The 27,518-nt window shown below is 38.9% G+C and overlaps 1 protein-coding gene and 1 pseudogene across 1 annotated transcript; both read right to left on the bottom strand.

Moving 5' to 3' along the window:
• Window positions 1–683: 683 nt before the first annotated feature.
• LOC129519488 (cytochrome b-c1 complex subunit 2, mitochondrial) lies at window positions 684–25,033 on the bottom strand. The gene is made up of 14 exons (XM_055340020.1): window positions 24,785–25,033; window positions 21,873–21,956; window positions 21,626–21,775; window positions 21,310–21,374; window positions 19,718–19,774; window positions 19,349–19,473; window positions 17,437–17,534; window positions 14,406–14,463; window positions 11,484–11,579; window positions 10,966–11,165; window positions 8,079–8,159; window positions 5,970–6,046; window positions 2,327–2,480; window positions 684–1,004 (listed from the first exon to the last, which is right to left on the bottom strand). The coding sequence occupies exons 1-14, from the start codon at window positions 24,815–24,817 to the stop codon at window positions 921–923; spliced, it is 1,362 nt and encodes a 453-aa protein (XP_055195995.1). The 5' UTR covers window positions 24,818–25,033; the 3' UTR covers window positions 684–920.
• On the bottom strand, window positions 15,561–15,740 carry LOC129520364 (U2 spliceosomal RNA; annotated as a pseudogene).
• Window positions 25,034–27,518: the final 2,485 nt, after the last annotated feature.

Genomic DNA, 27,518 nt, shown 5'->3' with positions numbered 1-27,518 from the left:
GTAATGCCTTCAGAGACCTTCTTCAATGATATCCAAACACTTCCCTGAGGTCGGACAGGCCTCACTGCCTTTTCTCAAAAGAGCAACATCATTCACATCATTAACACACTCCCTTTGGAGAAGAATGTCTCATCTTTTACAAAATGCAGCAGAAGAGTCCAGGACCAGAATGTCTGAACACAGAAAGAATTTCACTTTTTAAGGTAAGTATCACATTTTTATTTAGATACTTAGTTGCTCTTGTTTTGCAAACTTCAAATGCCCTACATATAATAAATAAGTGATACATTTTCTGGCTAGTTGTTCATGTAATAATTTTTCCCCCTTAGCCCTAAGAAACAGAATAGAAACAGACAAGGGAGAGGGAGAAGATAAGGAGAAAGACAAAACTCTGTCACACAGTGAAGATAAAACTGACATAAAATAAGGCAGTGGAAATACAGAATATGATTAATAGGGAATTTATATTCTTCAGAAATAACTCTATTGCGAAAAAGACAGAAAGGGGGTAAAACCCAGACTACTTAATAGTTCTGATCCAAAAGGATAGATTTTAAAAGGATAATTATTGATGGCTTATCTTTAAAAGCCATCAATAATTATCTTGATTTTAATAGTTTCTGATATTTCTGGGCTCTATTGTTATACTCCTGTTCTCTGTTACAGCATCTAAGACAAAGATCTCAGCGTATAATAAATACTTTATTAGCCAATTGCAAAGATGCAAGAAAAACATTTAAACAGAATGTTTTATTGACTTTAAGTCAGCTGGGAACAAAAACCTGTATTCATGTTCTAAGACATTTCATCTCATTGGGAAAAAAAAGATAAACGTTATATTAGAGATTTTTGACTTTCATGTGTTTTCTGCTCTGGGTTGAGAAAACATTCAGCTCTTCCCTGAAAGATGTGTTTCAGTATTACAACTCATCAACAAAAGGTGTATGGCCCAAATTTCCGCTTGCTGCCATGGACTTCCGGCCAGAAACAAACTTCTTTGCAGCCTTTAAAAAAAAAAAAAAAAAAAAAAAAAGAAAGAAAAATGAATGGAGATAAGAGGATGTATTATCTAGTAGACAAAAACTTATTTTTCTGTTATTTCAAGAGTGTATGGGCAGGGCATCCTGAACTAGCAATTCTGGACTAAGCTCTTGTGAGGGTCAGTGCATTATTCTAATTTGTGACATTGTAAGAAAACAAAGCTCAGCTGTTCCTTTGAATGTTCCCTCCTATGTGTGACTGAGAAAGTGTGGTGCTCCAGATATGAGGAGAGATATTAAAAAGGGGAAAGGGAAAATCTCACTGATGTTGCAAAATAGGGCAGAGTTGGGCCTCAGGCCGGGCAGTACTTTCCTGTTTCTGTATTACCATGGCAAATAGTCTTGAGTCAATAAAAATACACCGTTAACATAAAAGTTACTGTGTTCTTTATGCCACTATTTCAAGTACAGGGGCTGGTTGTTTTGGTTGGATGTACTGCCCCAAGTAGCAGCTCCCACATTATCTCAGTTTTTTCATGGGGAGACGGTGGGGTAGTGGCAGCCGGGGCTGGGACTCACATGATGATCATATACAAGAGGAAGAGAACCATTTGGAAGAATATGAAAATGATGAACTTAGGGGCCAAGGGAAATCAAGTCAAGGTTGCTACCTTAAAATAACTTGTTTCTTTTTTCTAACCCCGCTGCCCCTACATAAGGTAGAGCTGTTCGTGAGAAGATGGCTGAGACCTCTAACAACGCCAAAGGAGTCGACATTTTTAATATAGGAAGAAACTGGGAAAACCCACTGATTTTGGATTTATTCTGTAGTTTACGTATTTGTTAGGCACCGTAAAGAATACAAAAAGGTATAAGACGTAGTCCTTGCCCTCAAAACAACTCAATCTCATATATGTGAAAAAAAATACAGCAATAGCAGGAGAATGTCTTTGGTTGAGAAGACAAATGGAAATCTTGAGATGCTGGATGGTGCAGGACTGGCATAATAAAGTTTATTTCTTGGGAAGGAGAAAAAAACGCCAAATTCAACTATTAGGTTGAATCACATGAAATGGCCAATATTCAACTCTTCCTGACCTCTAAGAATTTTAAATGGTTTACTCTGGTACTTTTAGTTGAATGAGGAAGACACACATCTTGAGTTGACAAGGAAGCCATCTATGGAAGTGACGGTAATGAGCCATCCCGCCTTTGAGCCAGGCAGAGAGGCACCAAACAGTAGGACAGTGACATATATGGCCCAAAGGAGCTTATGCATTCTTTCCAAAATTGGATCATTAAGGTCAAATTATTTGGTGTTAAATCATAAGTTTTCATTTGCTTACATTTACGATATCAGCGTCAGCTACGGAATCAATCTGCTGAAGGACCGTGGCTGGCGGCGTGTACGACCCAGCAACCAGCGCCTGGGACCCAACTTCATCCAGGAACCCCTCAGAAGACTCCACTGACATTAGGTAGGCAGCTTTCAGCTTGTTCCTGTTCAGTAAAAGGTATATAACTAAGGCAAAAGCCAGTTTTATAAGAGCAAGGAAATTTTAAAGTATGTTCTCAAACCAAATAAAATATGTTCTCAAACTCAAAGATGTTTTCATAAATACACAAATTAATAGCTTTGAAATCTTCCAGGCCTAAAGCCCTCCCTTCTGTGTCTTCAGTTCATCAATTATGTTATTATTTGATTATTTAGAAAGCTGTCAATATAAGATTATACTGGAAACCCAACAGACTGCCTTTTGATTTTACACTAGAACTTAAAGACTTTTATTTAATTTTTATTTCTTTAAAGACTATTTTAATGTGAAGTTTTGATTAATGAAGTAAACTCTTGCCTCCTAATACTTTTCTGGTGATGATTTTAGGCATTTCTATTAAGCAGAATATCTATGTGGGGTCTTAAGGCACTGTCCACTTGTAGAATATTATTAATATTGTGTGCTGATTCTCAATCTACCTGCATCCCCCGAGACCCACTGCTACACTGAGATTTGTCTCAGTGAGGATGGGGCGTGATTGAGAAGGCAAGTGGGGAAGGACAGTAGAGGTCTTATGGTCTTTGCTGCTTAAATATGAGCACAAAGCATGAATTTGAAATAAAAATCCAATTCATAATTCTCTCAGAAAGAAACTGGTGTTCAGAAAGGCACTCAAGTAACTTAATAAACTACCCTCGTCTGGAACTCTGTAGCAAGACTTCCATTTACACATAAGAACAATTTAATGCAGCAGTTTTACCACATTGTCAGCTTAATTAAAATAAGACTTTACCTCTTTTTTTTTCTACCCAAGAGAGGGCGCAGGGCAGAGGGAGGAGAGAATCTCCAGTAGGCCCCACGCCCAGTGAGGAGTCCAATGCAGGGTTTGATCTCACGACACTGAGATCATGACCTGAGGTGAAACCAAGAGTTGGACGCTTAACAGACTAAGCACCCCCAGGGGCCCCAAAGATTTTACCTCTTCACTCTAGGTGACAATCTGATCACCAGAGGGGCGGTGGGTGGGGGGTGAAACAGGTGATGGGGACTAAGGGGTGAAACAGGTGATGGGGATTAAGGAGTGCACCTGCTGTGATGAGCACAGGATGACCTATGGAGGTGTTGAATCACTATACTGTACACCTGAAACTAACATAACACTGTATGTTAACTGAGTTTAAATAGAAACTTAAAATATTTCTTTACCTACCATAAACTTTACCAAGAGATTATCAGTTTGTTCCTTCAGCAAGGACACCTTACTTTCTTTCCTTTCCTATAGGAAGACTCATAAGAACCTTACAAGAAAAAGTATCAACCCCATCAAAACGGCAGAAAAGAAACATATCTTGATATTAGTAGCTGAAATTCCATTTTCTACATGTTGCCATACCTTATAAAAACTACACTAAGCTACGCTTAAGGAAATACATTTTCTTAAATAAATTAGAATTGAAACCAATTTTTAAGTAAATCTAGGGTTTCAATTTATTCTCATTGTGTTTTGTTTCTGGTGCAATCATGAAGAACAGCATCCTATTAACCAACCTTGGTCCCATGTACATAATATTTAATAAACTACTGTGCTTATTTAAGAAATGCAATTTTTTAGTGTGTTCAGTCTAACAGAAGTAATAATGCTAATGGGAACAGAAATGACCAATGACCCTCCTGGGCAGTAATCTGCTCTGTCATACTTCCTTTGTGGACAATACTAAAGGGGATCATGAAGATAGTCTGAGTTTCATGATTCACATTTTGAACTGTCCTAAATGGCTGAAGTCAAGTTTAAGTGTTTTAAACTGACCTATGAAAAGGCAAGCTTGGGATCCCTGGGTGGCGCAGCGGTTTAGCGCCTGCCTTTGGCCCAGGGCGCGATCCTGGAGACCCGGGATCAAATCCCATGTCGGGCTCCCAGTGCATGGAGCCTGCTTCTCCATCTGCCTGTGTCTCTGCCTCTCTCTCTCTCTCTGTGTGTGTGACTATCATAAAAAAAAAAAAAAAAAAAAAAAAAAAGAAAAGGCAAGCTTGGTCCAAAGTATGCCTCTTTTGTTAGAGAAACTCCCCGAACTAACCGAGTGAGGTTTTGCCAGCACTCCCAGTTGCTGGAATTCCCATAGTGGGAATTTAAAAATCATCAAATAGGAGACAGATATTTCAATCTTTTAATCAGACACAGTGATCATCCTTTATCCATAGTGAATACCTTCCAAGACCCACAGTGGATGCGTGAAGCCATGCTTAGTACCAAGCCCTATATGTACTATGTTTCTCCTACATACCTATATTTAACTTAGGCACAGGGGAAGATTAACAAGAACTATTAATAAAACAGAACAATTTTAACAATATAATAAAAGTTATGTGAATATGGTCTATCTCTCTCATTTAAAAATATCTTATTGTCCTGTACTCACCTTTCTTCTTGTGATGATATGAGATGACCAAATGCCTATGTGATGAGATGAAGTGAGATGAGGGACATAGATGTGCTGTGACATAGTGTTCAGCTACTAGTGACCTTCTGACAATAAGTCAGGAGGAGGATCACCTGCTTTCAGACCATGGTTGATTGCAGGTAACTGTGGAAAGCGAAACCATGGATAAGGGAGGACTACTGTATCTTTTTTGGGTCTATCAAATCAGTAGAGAGATAAAAAAAAAAATTGCCAATGGTTATGGCACAACGGGTACTCTCATATACTGGTGGCGTGATTATAAACTGGTACAACCTTTTTATGTTGGGACTTTGAAATACAAAAATAAAAATATTATACACACACACACATATATTTGAACAGACTTTCATTATAATATTTATAATTCTTGACCCAGTTGGGAATATATACCAAGAATGTGATATGAAATACAAAAATGTTTTAAAGCCAAAAATATCTTTTATAGTAGGAGATGTCCAACAAGTATATTTTGATACACCTATTGATATTGTTTATAACACATTTTTAGTAATCTGAATAAATGGAAACATTATGATGTTAAAAAAAAGAGGAATCATTGGTAAGGAATGAAAGATCGTTTTTGACTTATTTCCAAATTTCAAATTTCTACCAGAAACATGCTTATATACTTATAGGATATAAGTATATATAATAATAGTAACAATTATGTTTAGAAAGCATAAAATGGTCAAGAAAATAAGCAAAATGTTGAAAGTTATATCTCTAGGAGGTATAGGATATGGGTGTGTTTCCCTTTTAAATACTCTTCTGTATCTTTCAATGCTTTTGTGTGTATGTTACAACAAAAAATACAACTTTCAAGGGGACCTGGGTGGCTCAGTCAAGTGTCTGCTTTTGGCTCAGGTCATGATCTCAAGGTCCTGGGATAGAGCCCCAACTCAGGAAGGAGTCTGCTTCTCTCTCTCTCCCTCTGCCCCTCGCCACTGCTTGTTCTCTCTTGAATAAATAAAATCTTAGAAAAAAAAAACTTTCAAATAGGTGAAACACAAAAAACAGTTAATACTGAAACATACTTGGCAACCTGGACATCTACACTGGAAAGGTTTCCTTGAGCAACTGTTTTTACTTGATTATAGGCAGCCTTGATAACCTAGGACAGATAAAAGAAAGCTGGTCATTTTTGATCAGTGCCAGTCTTCCTGAAGCAATCAAACGCTTCTCTACTGAGGCAAAAACACAAGGTGGAAGGTTAGTTCCATAGAAACAGCACTTGGAATTCTTGCCACTATGTGTTCTTTATTCTTCCAGTGATCCATAAAGCAGCTGTTTGTACAAATTTATAGTATCTAAGTAGCCAAGCTTTTTAGAAAAGTGGCAGAGAATGCCAAGATGGTTTAGGAAAAGCAAACACAGAAATTCATAATTGCCCTTAAAGAATAAACACTTTTTAGAATTTCCCCAGACTTTCATCATACAATTAATACTGCTATCCCTTACTATTCACTAAGAAGGTAGTAATTCATACATGGCCGATTTGTAAAGCTTGTCCATGTCTGGGATGCCAGAGTCAAGGAGGAAGCAAGTTCAGTAATGTGGGTGGGCATTTGGCAAATATTTGTTGAATAAATTCATAAATCCATTCAATAATTTTCTCCAACCCAACTTTGGCGCCATCCTGGTTCACTGACCTACCCCTAATCACTTAAATTCTAGGACCTCCATTTCCAGTACATTTTAGCTACCCATTTCCATAGCCACACCCGACCTGGATATAACCTAAGTTTGCCCTCCCTGTGAAATCATCAATTCCAAGACCCCTGGCCTAAGTCTTTAATCACACTGTCCTTGTTCTTCCACCTCATCATGATCTTTAATTCCTTGGTGTGTCCACTTTTTATCAGGCCCTTTGGCTTCTCTATCTGGCCAAGATCCAAGATTCACTCCTTCAGTGTGCCCCACTCCTTTTCCATATGCCCATGCTTCTGACCTGCCCACTTTGCATGCTTCCAATCTTGGATTAACCCTACAACCTAAAAACAAACAAACAAACAAACAAAAAAAACCTACAACCTGTCTCCTCCATTTCTCCATTGGGAATACCACTGAAGAAAAACTATGAAATGACTATAATACATGACAATATGTGTAATAAGTAACTGCAGTACAAATTTGTGGTCTCTCACCTCTCTCACCAGGAGACATTTACATGTCTGTCGATCCCCACTCTGTGTATCCAGCCATTCACTTGTCCCAAATCCCATTATTTTCTTTACACTCTCCTGCCTTCTCTTACTCTCAAGATCTGACTTAGCCTCCTCACTGGGAGTACTTTTGCATCTTTCCAACATCTCCCAAACATCAGCGTTTGTGTCCAAGGCTACAATGTCCACTTGTATACTCTGTATCCCACCTGTTTGCACTTTTTCAGACCTGATCCATTTAAAATTTCCTAGCTACTACACCTGCTCCCATCTTTCTTTCCGTTAGGTATGAATTCTCTCCCAACTTACTCTCTCAGTGTAAGCTCTCCTAAAACTACCATCCAGTAAGTCTGAGTTCCACTTGCCTATGCCAACCTCACATTTCTTTCTTCTCATTCATTCCTTAACACTTCTAAACACTCTGGTAAAAACTCTATTACCAATGATGTCCTGGTTTATTATTAACTATTGGGGCTCTCTGTGGTAACTAAATGGACATTAAACCAGATTGGGTCAAAATGGTGTTAACTGTTCTCTCTTTTCTGGCCTCCAAAAATTTCAGTTTCTCTTCTTTTTCTTTCTGTTTTTTGGTCCATTTTCCTTAGTCACTTGGTGGCACGCCCCAGAACTGGAGCTTTGGTTTTCTTCTCCTACAATCTTTCACACACTATCCTGACTTCAGCACAATTTCTGTACTGACAACTCTGGCCTTGATGTCACCTGAGTTCTCAATGAGATCTCCCAGAAACAACTCAATGCCACCTGTCAAAACAGAACCAAAATACCAAGGAGACACTTCCTCCCTTTTCCCTGAAAGCAGAAGTATACATTTGTAAGTTCCCTGCACAGCAGACACACTCTAATGAGATCCACTATATACAGAGCTCCAGTAAGTCATGGCTTTCAAACACTCCCTATTTTTACTAGAAAAATGTTAATGGAGGAAAGACACTTTTGAGAGATAGTGAGTTTGCAACTTACATCTCCAGCTGCAGCAGCCTGTGAGATAGTGTAAATCCCAAAGAGGCCGGAATCAGAGTAACTAGCGTTAAAAGCAGAAACCTGAAATATAATGAAATTTTACTGCATGTCACTTTATCAGGTAAAAGGACACAATTTTCCAAAGAGACGAAAATTTGGGGCCTTCAGAGTATAAGCAAGAGAAACTAGTATTTCACATAACCAGCTATGTCAGACTGAAGTGTTTCATATACAGGTTACTTTTGTTTTAAAGATTTTATTTATTCATGAGAGACAGAGACAGAGAGAGAGAGAGAGGCAGAACACAGGCAGAGGGAGAAGCAGACTCCATGCAGGTTGTCTGATGTAGGACTCAATCCCTGGACTCCAGGATCAATCACATCCTAAGCTGAAGGCAGACGCTCAACCGCTGAGCCACCCAGGGGTCCCCAGGTTACTTCTTTTGAAACTATAATGGTTTTAACTTTTTTCATTTAAATATTTATTAAACAAAAAAATAAAAATAAAAATAAATATTAAACAGATTGCTTGCTTCACTTTCTGAGTATTTTCTAACCTTTGATGATTAAAGGTTAATGTAAATATTACTTTGTGATAATTATTATGGCTGAATGGTACAGATTGTGGGCTTTGGCATTAAACAAACCTGCTTTCTTCCCTCTGCTACTGCTGGTGACTTTTTTTTTTTAACCAGTTCATGTACACTTCTACACAAAGTTAAAGGGTTGGGGGGAAATGTCTGCTTAGTGGATGTTATTCAGGTATCCAAGGCAGTCACAGGTCTCTGGATAGCAGGGGTACTGCTGCCTGCAGTCTGAGCAGAGTGTTAAGCTCTGGAAGGTGATCACAAATCCTTAGTATCATGTTTCCCAGTGTTTATGAGGATGATTTACATAAAGATCACCTGATCTGTTATTAAAAATACAGACTTTCAAATTCCTCTAACAGATTTACTCACTCAGATGCCTATAGATGCAAACTGGAAAAGCCACATTTCAAAAATAATTCTAGGTGATTCTTATGCATGTTAAAATTTGAGAACCACTAGCTCAGCCCATATAGAGCACAAGAAGAAATGTTCTTTAATGTTTTGAAGTTTAATTACCATTTTGAGACTCTCTTGTTCATACCTCAAATTTCTGGCCAAATGCTAAAGTAGGAATTTCTGTTAAATTACATCACTGGGATTAAACTCCATCAACCCAGAAGCATCATTAATATTCAATGGTGAAGACTAGCATGAAGAGAACAGAGCATACCATGAACCAGGAGAGAGAAAAGGTAGAGGGAATTTAAAAAGCAGCAGCTAAATTTAATGTAGGACTAATTTGAGGTAATGGTTTTCAAACTGTGCTCCAGGAGGGAACTCCATGGTTCTGTACAGAAGGTTCCAAGGCTTTTGATGTTAAGTAAACATTAAAAATTTATTTAAAAGTGAAAATTTTTATGCTCAGCATTGCAGTTGGGAAACTGTATGGGTTAAAAAAGGTTCCTCTACTTAGAAAAAGAAAAAAGTTTGAAAACTATTATGTAAGAGAGAAAAACTCTCTCAAGGCCTGATATACAGGAGAACCATTTTAGATTTCTAAGTCAACATGACCATATATATAATAAACTTTCCTCAAACCAAAAGCCTGATTTATGGCCTGCCACATATCACTGTATATCTGCTTTGTGAATGAGTAGCCTAAAGGAAACTATGTTGTCCTTAAGATACTGATCAGTGCTCATAACCCCTGCACTTCTTTATAGTAAAACTCATGATTCCTGCCCAGATGCTATTCTATGATCTTTTAAGGTTTTACGAGATATAAAAAGTATATGATTCTGTAGAAACTGTTCATTCTACAGAGCACTTTCTTCCCTGTGAAGAACATGTTTCCTGGGCAGGTGTCCTGACTTGTGCTCCAATAAAACTTTCTTACCTTCAGAGATTCTAAAAGGTCTGTTCATCTTGTGTTGACAATATTAAACAGAGGAATGAAAAGTGAGGTGATTTTAATTCTACTCAAGTGTCCAATGGTCAAAGGCTACCTACTTGTGCCATGTACTGTTGTAAAATCGTGAACAATATTAAATCCTGTAATTTAGTATATTTGTTGCCCTTTAAAGGCTTATCATTGAAGGCCATGTGAGGTATTACATTGGCCAAACAATGGTCATTCATTAAATTAGTAACTGTTTGCTGACATTTTACATTCTCTTGATTTGAATGTCATTATTTTGAAAGTTTTTCTGTCATAAAAAGTGTGTTCTAGAGTAACATGGCTTTTTGTTACAATTTCTTTTTTAATCTCAAACTGGGAGAGGGATGAGTCTGTAAACAGTTTTTCGTGTATGATATACATCTGGTGGGAAAACATGAAGAGCAATGAAAGTCATGAAGTAGGGGTGCCTGGAAGGCTCAGTGGTTGAGTATCTGCCTTTGGCTCAGGTCATGATCCTGAGGTCCTGGGATCGAGTCCTGCATCAGGTTCCCCACATGGAGCCTGTTTCTCCCTCTGCCTGTGTCTCTGTCTCTCTCTCTCTCATGAATAAACAAATAAAATCTTAAAAAAAAAAACAATTCAAGAAGCAGCCACAAGAACACAAGACAACAGAAGAAAACTTAGAAAATAGACTAATTACAACCTAGGAAAATATTTAATATCTAAAATTTTGTTCTAAAGGGAACTGAAGTATGAAGTTTCTAATTTTTAAGCATTTCCTTCTTTCTATATTAGAATAATTGAAAAGAGAGGAAGTTTTCTATTAGACCCTATCTCTTCAATTTTACAAAGATTTTCTTTGTTCTTACCTTAGATTTTAAGAGCAGAGTAACAGGACTACATCATACACAGTAAGCCTTTAAAAACAAAAAGGAGAGATGTTGACTACTCAGACTCACATCAAATGGCTGGTGAACTCCCTTGGCAACAGCCTGGTATAGGGAACTGGTGGGATTGCTGCCCCTCTTGACGTGTGGTCCAGCACCAAGGACATACTGCAGAACACTAAATGCATTTGCTTCTGTACTTCCTATGGCAGCACCTTCTGCTACAAGAGCCGCATGAACAAGACTGTCTCCATTCTGCTCTCGGATTTCACCTGGTACCACATAAGGAGAGAGTAAAAATTAAAGGGGCTTTGTCATCACTTGTTTTATTCTTTCATATTCGCTATGACGAAGTATTAACCCACTAAGATTAAGATTTTCTGTGGCCTGGTGCTCTCAGCATGCCATCCTGTTCTCCCCATAACACACACATGAAACATATTTAATACACAACACCCAAACAATCTAATCTTTCCCTTCTACACTGAGTCTGTTTGGTGGTAAGTAATCAGGCCTATCCCACTCCATTATGCTATTCTGAAGGGGAACGTCCTTCTGATAAATCAGCTCTAACAGAACAAAATGCTTACCTCCACGGTATCTGGCCTTTGCACCAGGTAAACCAAGCCCGCCCCTCATGTTGAGAAACTGTTCCGCAACTTGCTTTAGAACAGGGTGACCCACACCTATTTCAATAGAAACAAAACCAAGCCAGAACCATAGTTTTTAAAATACAATTATAACATATAGGTTTTATAAATATGTGATTATACAATTCAAGTTATTACAGAAATAGTAAAGAAAACAAGAACCCCCCCCCCCACAATGCTACTCTCCCAAAGAGTCCACTTACAGTTTACTAATACATATTCATCTAACACTTTTTTCTACATATGTACTCCTCATTTTCTTTTCCTTTTAAAATGGTGTTATTCTATTCATATCGCTTCTAACTTGTTTTTGGTAATTTATATCTGAGTGAGTGGTCTACAGCAAAACATTTAATGGCTATAAAGAATTCCTTAATATGGATGTACTATCATTTATTTAATCAATCCCTTCTAGATGGACATTAGCATGTTTCCAATCATTGACTATTAAAACAGTATTGCACTGTGCATCAAAGAACACTTTTTTAATATTTAAAATCAATTAATTGACATAGTGTATTAGTTTCAGAGGTAGAGTTTAGTGATTCATCAGTTGCATATACCACCCAGTGCTCATTATACCACGTGCCCTCCTTAATGTCCATTATCCAGTAACCTCATCCCCTCTCCCTACTTCCCCTCCAGCGAACCTGTTTCCTATAGTTAAGAGTCTCTAATGGTTTGTCTCCCTCTGATCTCATCTTATTTTAATTTTCCTTCCCTTCCCCTATGTTCATCTGTTTTGTTTCTTAAATTCCACCTATTAATGAAATCATAATATTTGTCTTTCTCTGACTTATTTCATTAGCATAATGCCCTCTAGTTCCATTCACGCTGTTGCCAACAAAATTTCATTTTTTTTAATGGCTGAGTAATAATATTCCATACACACACACATGTATGTAGGTATATATTTATATATATAAATAAATTTATTTATATATATAAATAAATTTATTTATATATATATAAATAAACATATATTGATATATATAATTATTATATTATCAATATATATTGATATTGATATATGATATAACTGATAAAGATTTAAAATCCAAGATATATATAAAAAAACTCTTAGAACTCAAAAATAAGGACAACCCAATTCAAAAATAGGCAAAGGACTTGAATAGACATTTCTTCAAAGAAGATATACAAATGCCCAAAAAGTGAAGATGTTCAATGGTATTAGTTATTAGGGAGGTGCAAATCAAAACCACAAGGAGATACTGCTTCATAGACACTAGGATGTCATCAAAAAGACTGATAAAAGTAAGTACTGGTAAAGAAGTGGAGATAATGGAACTCTTGTGCATTGTCAGTGGGGTTCAAAATGGTTCAACTGCCTTGGAAACAGTCTGGCAGTTCCACAAATGGTTAACAGTTACCATAGATCCTGGCAATTTTACTTCTAATAATATACCCCAAAGAATTAAAAACAGGCGTTTTACCTAAAACTTATACATCAATGTTTATATTTACAATAGCCAAAAGGTGAAAACAACTCAAATGCCCAAGTGACAAACTGATGAACAAAAGGTGATAATGGACTATTTTTGCCAGGAAAGGGTACTTTGCCAAGGAACATTGGTACTTGCTACAGTATGGATGTACTTGGAAACATTATGTTAAGTGAAAGAAGTCGGCTATAGGGTGCCTGGGTGGCTTATATGGTTAACGGTCTGCCTTTGGCTCAGGTCATGATCTCACAGTCCTGGAATTGAGTCCCGAGTTGGGCTTCCTGCTCCATGGGAAGTTTGCTTCTCTCTCTCCCTCTGCCTCTTGCCCTGCTTATGCACTCTCTCTAATGAATAAAAAAGAAATCTTTAAAAAGTCAGCTATAAAAGGCCATACACTGTAGGACTCCATTTACATTAACTATCCAGACAAGCCAACTGTACAGAGACAATAAGCAGGTCAGTGGTCACCAGAGGCAAGGAGGAGGTGGAGTAAGGAGTGACTACAGTGAAGGCAGAGTTTTTATTGGGGGCGGGGGGGTATGATGAAAATGTTCTGAAATTAGATAGTGGTAATAGTTACAGCACTCTAACTAAATATAATAAAGCTCAAGGAACTGTATACTTTAAAAAGGTGGATTTTATGGTATTTGAATTAATACCTCAATTAAGCCATTATTTACAAAATGAATGAACCAAAAAACAACAGTGTAAATAATACCTTTGTGCAACTGTTTTGTAAACTTGACCAACTGCTTTGTATGAAAAATGCTTAAAAGTAAAATTGCTGGGTCTAAAAATATCAATATTTAAAACTTTAATATACTTAAATAGACGTCCAAGAATGTACCAGTTTATACTCCTACTGACAATTTTTGAGTGCTTAATTTCTCCATATCCTCGTTAATACTGGGCAGCATCGATCTTTTAATTTTTGCCAATTTCACTATTAGCAAGGCTATCTTTTACAACAATTGGCTACACACACATTTTCCCCATGATTTGTCTGTTCATGCCTCTTGTCTATTTTCAATTAAGTTATACTTCTTTAAAACATAAACAGAAAACTTGTAAAAGCACTTTGCTTAGAGAAATTTGCCCTTTGTCATAGATTTTTCAAATACTGTAATGAACTCAAAGCCATTTTTTGCTTGTTTTTGTTTTCTGGATTTTCTGAAATGAACATATCCCTTTTATGATAAAAGCTGTAAACTTACAGTTAAATGTTGGATGCTGCTTTTACTAAAAAGAACCTACCCATTAGAATCCTATCATACAGTCCCTATCTAACATAAACAGAGGACTGAGTTATCAAATTTGGTTTAATCCTGTGCTCATGTAATTACAGATTAAAAGACTACTCTTAAAGAAAGAAAAGGACATGAAGCAATTCCCAACTTACCAAGTCCAATCAAAGCCATTCTTGCACTTGTGAAATGGTTCTGAACATAATAATGCAACTGAGGAAGTTAAGAACATTTGTGAGGTTATATTGGTCTAAATACAAAAAGCTGTAAAAAATTAAAACTGCAGGTCAAAAGAAAATAAATACGCAGGCTTAAATGTTGCTATAGTGAACTACTGACTACCTGGTGTTGAATTACACTGCTTTTTTTTAAACTATTGCTTAAAAGAACTAGAACTTAATGTGGTAATGGTTACATGGCTGTGAATATAGTGAAAACTACCGAATTGTGCACTTTATTTTTTAAGGCTTTATTTATTTTAGAGAGAGATCAAGAGAGCACATGCATGGGCATGAGTGGGGGAAGGGGCCGAGGGAGAAAGAATCTCAAGCAGACTCCATGCCCAGTGTGGAGCTGACACGGGACTCTTGATTTCACAACCCTCACACCATGATCTGAGCCAAAACCAAGAGTCAGACTCATAACCAAATGAGCCACCTGGGCGCCCCTGAATTGTACATTTTAAGTAGGTGAATTGTATGGTACATTAATTTTACCTAAATAAAGCTGCACTGAAAAGAAGGAATTTAAAAAACATTAGAGCACACACTGGTTTAAACTTGAAAAAAATGAGGCTAAGTTTATCATTTTTATTATAATGTGATTTTAGCAGATGTGCATCAGATTTCTTTCTTTATACAGATAGTAAGAGAGTACCATTAACATTCTACATACAGTAGAGCTAAAACCTGTTCTCAATAGGAACACTGTTGCTTCCAAGGGAGTGAAAACTGGCTCTCAGGAGCAAAAAACCATTTTATTCCTTTAAATATAAAACACAAACACATAGTAAATGTACATACGTAAACCTAGATAGGCCGTGTATCTGATATTAAAAATTCACTGTGAGTCAAGAATAGAAAAAATTGGCTAAAAAAGGTTCCTTGGAAATGGGTCATAATGTTGAGAATCCCTTAGGCTAAGGTAATGTGACGGTATCAAGTTACCAGAATCTGTGCCCTAGAGTGAATGGTGCCTACATCTTGGGAGTCACCTTGGAATCATATTTTTCTTTTTTTTACTGAATGCCACCATCGCTCAAGGTATTTTAGCACCAATTTCTTTAGAACTTCCTTTAGACTAAGGACATATTTAAGTATGCTAATTACTTTGAAATAACCATGGTTAACATCTTGGTATTTGCATGTGCGTGCACACATTAACACCCCCCCACACACACCTTATTTTTAAAAAATTGAGGTCCTATGGTATATCCTATTCATAAATTCCATTTTCTACACTTGATCTTAGCCAAAAGGCCAAGAAGTGATGATAAATTCCATTTTCTAACTTGACAATATGCTATGGAATTTTCCCATACCAATATTTTTGAATGGCTGTATAGCATTCCATTCCATTTCATAGATACTTAATAAGTTGCTTAACTAGTCCTCTAAATTTGGATATTTAACTTGTGTCTAATTTTTCACAATTATAAACATGCTACAGTAGATATCCCTGTGGATAAAAGTTTTGCATGTACACTCTTTCCAGTTATAAATTTTTAAAAGTGCTATATGGGGTGCCTGGGTGGCTCGGTTAAGGTCTGCCTTTAGCTTAAGTCATGATCCTGGGGCCCTGGGATCAAGTCCCATATCAGGCTCCCTGCTCAGTGGGAAGTCTGGTTCTCCCTCTCTCTCTACTCCTCCCCTGCTTGTGTTCTCTCTCATGTGTGTACTCTTTGTCAAATAAATAATAAAATATTGGGTGCCTAGGTGGCTTAGTCAGTTAAGCATCTGCCTTAGGCTTGGGTCATGGTCTTAGGGTCCTGGGATCAAGTCCCACATCAGGCTCCCTACTCAGCAGGGAGTCTGTTTCTTCCTCTGCCTCTGCCCCTTCCCCCCCTCAGCTCGTAAGCACTCATGTGCGCACTCTCTCAAGTGGATAGATAAAATCTTAAGAAAAATTAAAAAATAAACAAATCTTAAAAACAAAAACGTGTCATATGAATGGTAGGCATTAAACTGTTGATTGATAAGTGTATAGTTTTCCAACCGGGAAATAAGAGTAAAGAGAGAAGATTTACAGTTCAGTTTTCTCTAGTGGCTAACCAGAAATGAAATGAGAATAAAACATAATTTTCGAGCCGTATATACTTTGCAAATATTGACAGTTCCCAATTTTTCTTTTAATGTCTTTTGATAAAAAAATTTTTCCAAGTTCATAGGAGTAGAAAATTAAGATTATATACACGTATCTACATTTGCAGGTTTCACATTCTGGAAGTGAAGTTTTACATTATATATACAGCTGTGACATGTGACAAATCTGTCCTGGCAGCAAAGTAAGGCCAATGTGCTGGATGAGGCAAATGAGCTACCAAGCAGGCTGATGATGGATGGGAGGTGATGTGGGTTTATTCCTAACTGCATATTCAGAGGAGTTACAGGAAGACTTCTGGTCACAAGATTATGAAATTTAACATTTAAATACTGTTTAAATAAGATAAATACACACAGAAAAAGGTCCTGAAAAAGGCATTCACATTCAGTGCCTTTAGGTATGTGAGAGGTTTTCCTTTTTTGCTTGTTTTTATTTTTATTTGCTGGATTTCCTGAAATGAACATGTCCCTTTTATGATAAAAGCTGTGAAAATTGTTCAGATAAAATTTTATTTAAAAAGCCAAGCTGAGGGGATCCCTGGGTGGCTCAGCGGTTTGGCGCCTGCCTTTGGCCCAGGGCGCAATCCTGGAGTCCCGGGATCGAGTCCCGCGTTGGGCTCCCGGCATGGAGCCTGCTTCTCTCTCTGTCTCTCTCTCTCCTCTCTCTACGTCTATCATAAATAAATAAATAAATCTTAGGGAAAAAAAAAAAAGCCAAGCTGATAAAAATAATAAAGCCAGCAGGTGAGTCTTTAAAATTTGAAGATAAAAAGAAATGTTAACAAATAAACCTGAAATGGCAGATGGATGTTCAATTTCATGTGAAAATAAGCACATTTGAAAATGTAATGTGTTTTATCAGTACCTCATCTGGTGTCACTTTTCCAATCCTGTAGTCAGGACAATACAGGGAATTAGCCAAGGCATTTCGGTAAGCTGCAGCATGCAAATTTTCAAGGACATCTGTAAAATAAGTAAAGAAGCGTTTGTAGGAACATAATTCAAATAAGAAAAACGTTTTTAGAACCTAGAAAGCAACTAGTCTATACAATTTTGGTCACCTTATGGCATTCAAGTGTTAAGAGGGCTTGAAATTTAAAACTCTGGCAGACGAATGTGCTGAGAAAAATAGGATATTACTTGACAGCAGCTTCTACACACCAGGGCTCGCCTATCACTAGAAAGTATAATGGCTTGGGTTTCAGCAAGTCTGACTCTAGTTGTAGCCCTGCCTGACGTGCCATGTGACCTTGGATAAGTCATTTACCTGAATGTTACTTCTAGGCTAAGTAATGAGTTGTCAGGTTAAGATACATGCCAGTGCCAGTGTTAAGTCGATTTGTCCTCACTGCTGCACTGTCCCTGTCCCTGCCTTCCTACTTCAGTCATGCCTTTGACTGGGGTATGTCCCTTTATTTACTCACTAACTGGGTAATCTCCCATGCCGAGGCCCTGCTAGGTGCTGGAAATAGAGAAATGAGGGAGACAAAATGCCTGCCCTCAAAATGCCTAGAGGGAACACTGAAATAAAGCATTATGGGTGTGATGCCAGCAGATCAAAAGAGCATCAGGGATGCAAGGGAAAAGCAGTGGGGATTGGAAAGGAGTAGAAGAAGTAAAATCTGGGCATGAGTCTTTACAGAATGAGTAGGTGTTTACTAGGGGAATGATGAGAGAGGGGCATTTCAGGCAGAGAAAACAGACAGTAGCATAAAGCACAACAATGGATTCAAAGGGAACTGCAGCTAGAAGGGAACAAGGCAGAGCAAGAGGCAAGAAAGGTAGGCCAGGGCCAGACTGTGAAAGCGAACATATAGGTTACATGAAGGATAAGAAGAAGCCTTGAAAGGATATTCATGTCAGAAGGATTGCTGCAATGGGATGTGGTAGATGGACTAAAGAGGCAGACGTGGCAGACACCAGCCAGGAGACAGTAGTAACTGTGCAGGCAGAAAGGATGAGGGCTGGACCCTCACTGCTAACAGCAGGGAAGAAGCCACTGTTGACATATAAGTCATTTTTTCTGCAATTTTAAGAAAGATCATACTCCTTTGTAAAACAGGGTATCACTGTGAAATAGATTAGCTAACCTAAATCAAGCTCTCATTTGTTGCAGACACTTGAGCAAATCCCATCCCATGCTAGGCCCTGGCAGTCAGTCACCTGTTTCGACCCGAGTGGCCCACCTGCACACTTCTGCTCCTGCCAGAAGTTGTAGGACTTGCAAGAATCAGTGGTACTTATTTACTAGTTTGTTTTGGTGATTATACTTGTCAAGATCATATGAATACCAGAAAGTCCTTATTTTTTAAAAAGTTAAATTGTTTGCTTTGGAAAGATCCAGTAAAGGTAAGTGGCTAAATAATAATAGCAGCAGTAGCAGCAGCCCTGAACTGTTGCAGGATTTGCCATAAACAAACTATTGAAAAAAACACTGTATTCTTCTTTTTCTTTTTCAAAGATTTTATTAATTTATTCATGAGAGACACAGAGAGAGAAGCAGAGACATAGGCAGAGGGAGAAGAAGGTTCCCCGTGGAAACACTGTATTCTTCAAAACAGGGGTTCTATACATATATCAAAGATGAAAAATAATCAAGAATATCAACGTTCAGAAACACACGAAAAGATAGGTTAAGATATTAGACAAATTTTTGGAAAAGGCATTTTTAAACCCAAGCAGAGAAAAAATTCAATAGCAATTTCTTTCCTCCACAAATTGACCTTCTCTAAAACCCAATATCTTAGAACTGAAGCAGGATCAGAAAATGTACTTACGAGCCTGTGGGTTCTGAAAAGCCACAGCTTTGTCAATCCTTAGCTGAGACTGAAGGGCAGCCACTTCCCAACGACGAAATTCTGGTGATGTGGTGACATTGAGCAGGAACTCCATTAGAATATCACTACAGAAGATATCAAGATGAGAGTTTTGAGCCAAAAATTTAAAACCAACGTCCATGCTCTGTAAGTGTAATGTTCTCATATATTAAGTTTTGGACTTATGGTAAGCACAATGTTCTACAGTTTGTGACTAAGAGCCTAAAACCAAAATCAGAGGTCATAAAGTGCCACATTAAAAAGAGACAAGAACTGAGCGGCTAAGTGTTTCTTTAAAAGCAGATGTCCTCAACACATGCAGGTACTTACACATCATCCCGCAGGCATTCCACAGTGTAGGCCATATTTTCCCTGGTTGAAGTCACACTGCGTCAGAAATAAATTACAGTGATTTATCTAAATCAGAAGAATAAGCTCCCCTTACATCTTTGCTACATCAACCAATTCCTTTGGAAAAAATTATTTTGAGGTATAAAAATACACATATTCATCAGCTAAAATATAAAATATTTAAGAAAATATTTTCAGGGAAGGAAATCTTGACATGTTATACATGGATGCACCTTGAAGACATTCTGCTAAGTGAAATAAGTCAGTCTTGGAAGAACAAACACTGTGATTCCACTTTCAGGAGGAACCTAGAGAAGTCAACATCATAGAACATAGAATGGTCATTGTAGGAGGTTGTGGGAAGAGAGTGGGAATTTACTGCTTATTATTTATAAAGATTTTACTTACTCATTTTGACAGAGAGAACATAAGCAGGGGGAGCAGCAGAGGGAGAAGGAGAAGCAGGCTCCTTGCTGAGCAGAGAGCCCAATGTGGGGGCTTGATCCCAGGACCCTGAGATCATGACCTGAGCTTAAGGTGGATACGTAACTGACTGAGCCACCCAGGTGCCCCAGGAGTTACTGTTTAGTAGCTAGAGAGTTTCAGTTGGGGAACATAACATTCTGGAGATGGATGGTAGTAGAGTTTCTTAAAGTCACTTCACACCAAAGACCTGTATATTTAAAGCAGTAAATTTAAAGTATATTTTACCACAACTTAAAAAAAAATGGCAATTAAAGCTGAAGATCTCTTTGTACCCTTCTCCTGCTAACCTCAATCCCATCTTCCCACTCTAGAAACAACCAATTGTAATAAGCACTGTGTATTGTTTAAAAAAAAAAGTAATAAAAAAAGTAATAAATGCCTCCTGCCTTAAAAAGATCTCATTGTTCCACAAAACATTTCATTGGAATGATCTAGCTTATCCCTTAACTGCTGTGTACTACTAGTCTTGTCATATCACTAGATCATACTTTATTTATCCCATTTCCCTGAAGATAGCATCTAGATTGTTTCCAGTCTTTAAAAAAAAAAAAAAATGGTATCTTTGTACAGGTGGATTAAAAACAGAAGTTGTAAGATATGCTCCTTTTCAATATTACTAGATTTTCCTTAATTCTTTTCTAAGTAGTTTTATCAATTTATTCCACTAATTGTAGAAGACAGTCTCCCTCTTCATTAGCACCACCAACACAGTATATAAATCTGATAGGTTATGGCATCAGACTGTGATTACAGGTAAATATCAGTGTTTCTGGCTTCCTCTTCTGGGAAGAGCCTGTTTCCATCCTTTGTCTATCCATTTTCTATTTACTTGTCTTCTCTTAACATATAGTTCTTTATTTTTCCTCTTTCTGTTATGTTGCAAACATTTACTACCAGTTACTTGAATTTTCACTTTAAGGCATAAAGATGTTTTAATTTTGATGTGGTAAAATTCATTAGCCTTCTCCTGCTTGTGTCTGTTTAACAAATCCTTCATGCCTTGATAATAGAGAAAAAAATCCCTTATGATTGAATACTTTCTAGTGTTTTCACTATTTATTTCCTGTTACTTATTTTAAACAAACCTTAATTTACCACCAACTGCTTCAATTCCACGGGTTATCTTGAAAGATGAAGCTCCTTTTGTGGTCTAGAAAAAAAAGGAACAACTGTACTTTCAGTAATTTTTTAATGCCAAGTTTGCAAACATCACGCTATATCACAATTTAATGTCTAATTATGATTAGATTCAAAAAGAACTTTACCTTAACAGTGGATCCTTTTTTCAGCTTTAAGAATTATAAAGTGAAGTTTGCCAAGAAGCACACAATAGTTTCTCTTTTCCATAGGACCAAGATACCATAGCATTCCTGAACAGAGTGAGGTAGTAAAGATGCTTACCAAACTGGATGCAAGACGAAGCAAATGAGAGGTTCCTAAGTGGTTGGAGTCCTCATATCTACTGCCTGCTTTAATAAACAAACCAATTCTTGATGCAGGAGCATAGTTTTCCAGAGAAGCAATCACTAAGCCATTTGGTAATTTGGTAAACTGTATTTAAAATAAAGTGAGATGTGATCAATGCTTTTATATTTCCAAAGATGCTAACCTGTATATGGGTTCCAGTGAGTAACTCAGTGGGACTAACCTCAAGGTCCTGAGGATGTAAAGGCACTCCTGCAGGGGCAGCTGTGGCTTTCACTTTGGGAGCAACTTTCAGGGAATAAAATCTCTAAACACAGAAAAAACAGGTTACATACATTTCTCTCAAATGTCTTGTATTCTGGTGTGCCCAAGCAGCAGAAGGTATTCAGTGATAAAATATCTTCATGGGAGGATTTAGCTTATTATTTCCTAACCACTTTTAAATCTCTATTTGTGATTTGTAGAGGCTAAAGGTATATCTAATCCGGTATTTACTTTTTAAAAGTGTAAAAAACTACTATATTTTCTCCCTCCCTCCACCTTTTAAAAGATTTTATTTATTTGACAGAAAGAGAGGAAGAGAGAGCATAAGCAGGGGGAGCAGCAGGCAGAGGGAGAAGCTGACCCCTGTTGAGCGGACCACCTCGATCCCAGTAACCTGGGATCATGACCCTGACTCGCTGACCCTGACTGAGCCATCCCCAGGTGCCCCTTTCCCTTTTAACTATCTAATTAAAGGTTCAGGTGGTTCTTTCTGGCTCTAGCGCTTTGGAATTTTTTTGAAAAAGTTTGGGACTGCCATTCCCTTTCATAGATTTTAGCTTTACTGTTTCCCTTATCTGCCCAGAGTCTCATTTTAGTCTACTTTTCAAGTGAAATGCCTTCATCATTCAGTACCTTTAAAAAAGACATAGTATACCAAGGAAACTTCCTCCAAGCCCCCAATATCTTCCAAAGTATCTTGATTCTCTTGGGTGCTACGGTAAGACCACACAACCAAGGATTTTACTTCTTTGACTAATACAAATTTACGTCATCCTGAATTAACCATAGCTGCAGCTACACTAGATTCTCAGTTCATTATATGCAGCCACTGGAAAGGTAAAAAAGGTCCTCTTAAATTCTGGATAATGGATCCAAGATGTGCAACTTTATTGGCTTTTGGTAATGATACACAATGCTACAGAATTCATCGTAAGGTTCATGAAGTTATTAAGCAGAGATGTTTTCCCAAAATCAAGTGAACATGCTGGAGTTTCCTGAGGATTCCCTAATATCAGGGGCTGCAATGCCCCTACTCTGTGATGTCCTGGAGGACATTTCGTTATATACTCAACATCAGTGCTGTGCTAAGTTGGTTCCTAGTTTTCACTTGTTATTAGTACTTTTTAACAATAAATTACAATTAGCTTTTTTTTTTTTTTACCATCAATTTCATCTCCTGGGTGTGGTATAATTAACCCTACTTGTGATTTGCCTTTTGATTTTCTAAAAGTAAAGTTTAAGATACGTGAGCATAGCTGTTCAAATATGAATAATAGTCTATAGTTCCACTACCAAGGGAGATTTAGGGCTTTCACCTCAAGAAATAGTGACACTTTGATTATGTACTGCCTATAATTTGTCCCATTCAAATCAGATGCAAAGAATTACTCCCATAATTGTTATACAATCACTAGATAACTCTAATAGCAAAATATGTATAAATTTGTTCTAATGCTTTCAAGTTTACTGCTATTTGTTTTCATTGGTCCTCTCCAACTGTTACCTTGGACTTTTTTAATCTACTGCAAAGTGGGGATGGATGGAATGGGTATTTTGGGGGTCTTTTGTCAGTCTAACTGGGCTGCTCTCAGCATTGTTAATCATTGGTTTGTCTAGGTGTGCCCGGATGTGTAATTTAGGCTATATTATAGTTTAAATTACAACCATTTGTATAATCTACAGTGTATATGTATTTAAACGTTAGGCACAGGGAAACTCCATTCCCTGTTCTTCTGCACCTCCGTCTAGGTTACTGGTCACCTACTAAGGCAGATGCTATCAGCATTTTGGGCTAGGTTAACGTTTTGGTTGTGTGCGTGTGGGAGGGATGGACGCGCTTGTGTACGTAGACTATTTAACAGTACCTCTGGACTCTAGATACCAGCTGCGCTCCTCCACAGGTTGTTACAACCAAAATGTAAGGGGCAGCCCGGGTGGCTCAGCGGTTTGGCACCTGCCTTCAGCCCACGGCCTGGTCTTGGAGACCCGGGATCGAGTCCCACATCAGTCTCCCTGCATGCAGCCTGCTTCTCCCTCTGCTTGTGTCTCTGCCTCTCTCTCTCTCATGAATAAATAAATAAAATCTTGAAGAAAAAAAAAAAAAAGCAAGCAGATATTGCTAACTATCCCCTGGGGGCAAAACTGACCCAGCTGAGATTTTTTAAAAGTGTTTCTCACTTTCACTCCGGATAAGCAGCGCTCCACACCGGTAGCAAACTGACATTTGAGTTTCCCCCCAATGACAGCTATGTTTGGCTTGGCCTTGGAGAAGGAGTCTTAAGCAGCTCCCGAGGACAGACTAAGAGCCCCTTCTAGAAGTCTCTAATAGGGCATCAAGAAAGATACGTTATCCCGTTCGGGCACCATAACAAGGTGTACAACTTATGCATAAGCTCACACAGGCATTAGCTCATTTCTTCCTTAGGATTTCGCTCATAAGCCCACCTAGCCGTTGGGGAGACTGACACTCGGTAATACACTAAGAGCAGAGGCCAGAGCTGAAGGGTAACGGTGGAGGGCTAGCTCGACGCCGGCCGCCTGACCCCGAGGACTCGCGGCTTCCTCCTCGGGCACCCAAGTGCAGCAGTGACCTTCAGCGGTCTCTCCACCGAGTCGCTTCACTTCCGTTCTCAAGCCCTTTCACTTTTCCCTTCAGGTTTTCCGGCGTTCGGTCTCTTCTGCTCGTAGCACGAGATGGGCCTCGAGCGCCCGACCCTCCCCAGCTTGCAGACCCCTTGGCCCGCAGAGTTCGGCTGAAGGGCAGGCGGGAGCCTCAGGCCCCGGAACTCTACAACAGGCACCTCCGGTCCGTATCACCTTGCTGACAAACTGCTCCCCCAACCTTTCCCCATGCCCGCCGGCTGTGCTCACCGAGAGGGACCCGGCTCTCCTCAGCAGCTTCATGGCTCAAGTTTGCTCTGCTCCACAGGACCCGCCGGCTTGAAGGAAAGCAAGATGGTGGCCGAGGACAGGAGTTTCCCAGTTTCCCCCGCGCGCCCTATCCCACGCCTTCGACGTGAAGAGGACTCTCTATGCCGCCCGCGCTCTACTGCTCCCTGGCCCAACCTCCGGGCCAGTCCAATTCCTCCGAGACGCAGTATAGGCCGACGCAAAGTTTTTAAAGTAAATACTCAGATTACTTATGTTCCCACTTTTTGGATCCTCGTCCTTGCTCGGATATCCACTCTGTGATCTTGCTCCGACTACGTGTAGGACAGCCTATCATTATCCCCACCCCCGCCCCTTTGGATTCTCCCGACCCGGACTGTCCAATGAGGAAGTCCCTTTTCCTCCGGATTCCACCTGTTGTATCTAGGCTCCTGCCCGCCGGAGCGCCTGCGCAGACCACCCCTTCCCCCCCCCCCCCCCGCAGCGCGAGTATCTCGGCTTTCTGACCCCCTCCTGCGCGTGCGCCCAGCGCCCTCCGCCCCTGCGCGTTCTTGCCGCGCCCAGACCCCTGCGCTTGCAGCCTTGGGTCTGGGTTTGGGGTCTGATCCCTGTCAGCTCCCCGCAGTGCACCCCGCCCCCTCAGTCCTTGTGGATGCCTGGGGATCTCTCAGCCTTTAATCCTCCACACCCCGACCTCCTACCGCCTTCCCTTAGCTAGTCTTATGCCTGCCCATGCACCCTACACCCTACACCCTTGGCCTCCCACTGTAACTGTCCGCTTTTCTACTTCCCTGTTCTCTTTTTCCTAAACAGGTTCTCTTCTTGTGAGGCCCTCCTGCGCCCTACCCTCTTCATCCCTTTCCACCGATTGGCATGACCCATCTTTGATTAATGTATGCTCTTAAGATTATTCCCTACATAAGGGAAGGGAGAAGAAATGTGTGGGAAATATCAGAAAGGGAGACAGAACATGAAGACTCCTAACTCTGGGAAATGAACTAGGTGTGGTGGAAGGGGAGGAGGGCGGGGGGTGGGGGTGACTGGGTGACGGGCACTGAGGGGGGCACTTGACGGGATGAGCACTGGGTGTTATTCTGTATGTTGGCAAATTGAACACCAATAAAAAATAAGTTATTATTTAAAAAAAGATTATTCCCTACCTATGCTTCGGAGATTGAATTTGTGTGTGTGTGTGTGTGTGTGTGTGTGTGTGTATTTCTTCTTTCGTTTAAATTTTTAGTCTTTGGATTCCGGAGGACATGGTGTTTCTCATCCCTAAAATGAATGGAATGGAAATAAACTACCAAACGAGGGGGAAAAAAAGCAAGGGTCATGAGTGGGTTAACGATATCAAAGACTGGAAGTTGTAAAGCAGACGGAAGTTTTCATTTGTTGACATGAAAACAAGAGAAATCGACTGTTACCATGCAAGTAACAGGGGATAGGCTAGATCTGGGTGCAGATTTTTCATTGGAGTCCTGGAGAGGCCCAGGGCTTGGAGCTGGCATGTGATTTGGAGATCTTAAAAATATAGGGGGAAATATATACATGTTTAAACATACATATAAATTTATATGTTGAAATTTATATATGTAATTTAAACATACATATAAAATTTAACAGTGTCTAAAACAGTTGTGCCAGTTGGGTAGGGTACAGAACCCACATGGCTCTATGTGTAAGAATCTTCAGGCAATTAGAAAAGCCTGATATGCCTAAAACCAGAAGATGCTTTTTGAAAAAAAGGGCCCTTAGGGGGGCAGGAACACTTTGAAATGAAAAAATGTCATTGCTTAAAAGAAACAAGAGCTAGAAGACAAAATGGAGGCACTCTCTAAGAATACAGAAAAAAGAAAAATATGGGAGAAAATAAACTAATGCAGGAGATCTCACATTTGCATAATAGTAAATACAGTAGAGAACAGGGGAAGATAGAGGGGAGCAATTAGTAAATAACTGAAAACATTTCCTTAAAGCCCCAAAAGACTTGAGATTGTTGAGTATCAGGAGGAATATAACAAGGCTTACACCAAGACTTCTCCTCATGAAATGTATGAACCCTTGAGGGACGGGGAGACGTGGGTATGTTCATGTTTGGGTTGGGAACTGTTTACCTATAAAGGAATGCTAATCAGCAACCCTGGATGTTAGGAGACTGTGGAAAAATATACCACTTAGAGTACAATTCTATAAGCAGACATTCTGTCCTTCCAGTGTGAAGTAAAAAACATTTTCAGCCAGGCAATCACTCAGAAACTTTACTACTCACTCTTCTTAGAAAGTTACTTGTAGTTTCACTCTACCAAAAAGAGAACCACCAAGAAATAGGAAGATGCAGTGTACCAGAAAAAGTAGAACCCAGGAGCATAATAAGATGGAATACCAGGATGATGATGTAGAGAATATTTAGAAATCTGCCCAAATCTATGTTCATAATTGAAATGGAATTAAAATAGTTTTCTTGAATTATTCTTATCCAGTGTTAGTATCAAAGTTTATATGATTGTTGGTATCAAAGTTATATGATCTCATAAAATAAAAAGAGTTTGATAAATTTTGCAGTTTTGTTTTTTTTAATAAATTAATTTTTTATTGGTGTTCAATTTACCAACATACAGAATAACATCCAGTGCTCATCCCGTCAAGTGCCCCCCTCAGTGCCCGTCACCCATTCACCCTCAACCCCCGCCCTCCTCCCCTTGCAACACCCCTAGTT

The sequence above is a fragment of the Nyctereutes procyonoides genome, unplaced genomic scaffold (assembly GCF_905146905.1).
Source record: "Nyctereutes procyonoides isolate TBG_1078 unplaced genomic scaffold, NYPRO_anot_genome, whole genome shotgun sequence".
In the NCBI taxonomy this organism is placed as follows: Eukaryota; Metazoa; Chordata; class Mammalia; order Carnivora; family Canidae; genus Nyctereutes; species Nyctereutes procyonoides.
This window is presented reverse-complemented; position numbering and strand designations above follow the sequence as displayed.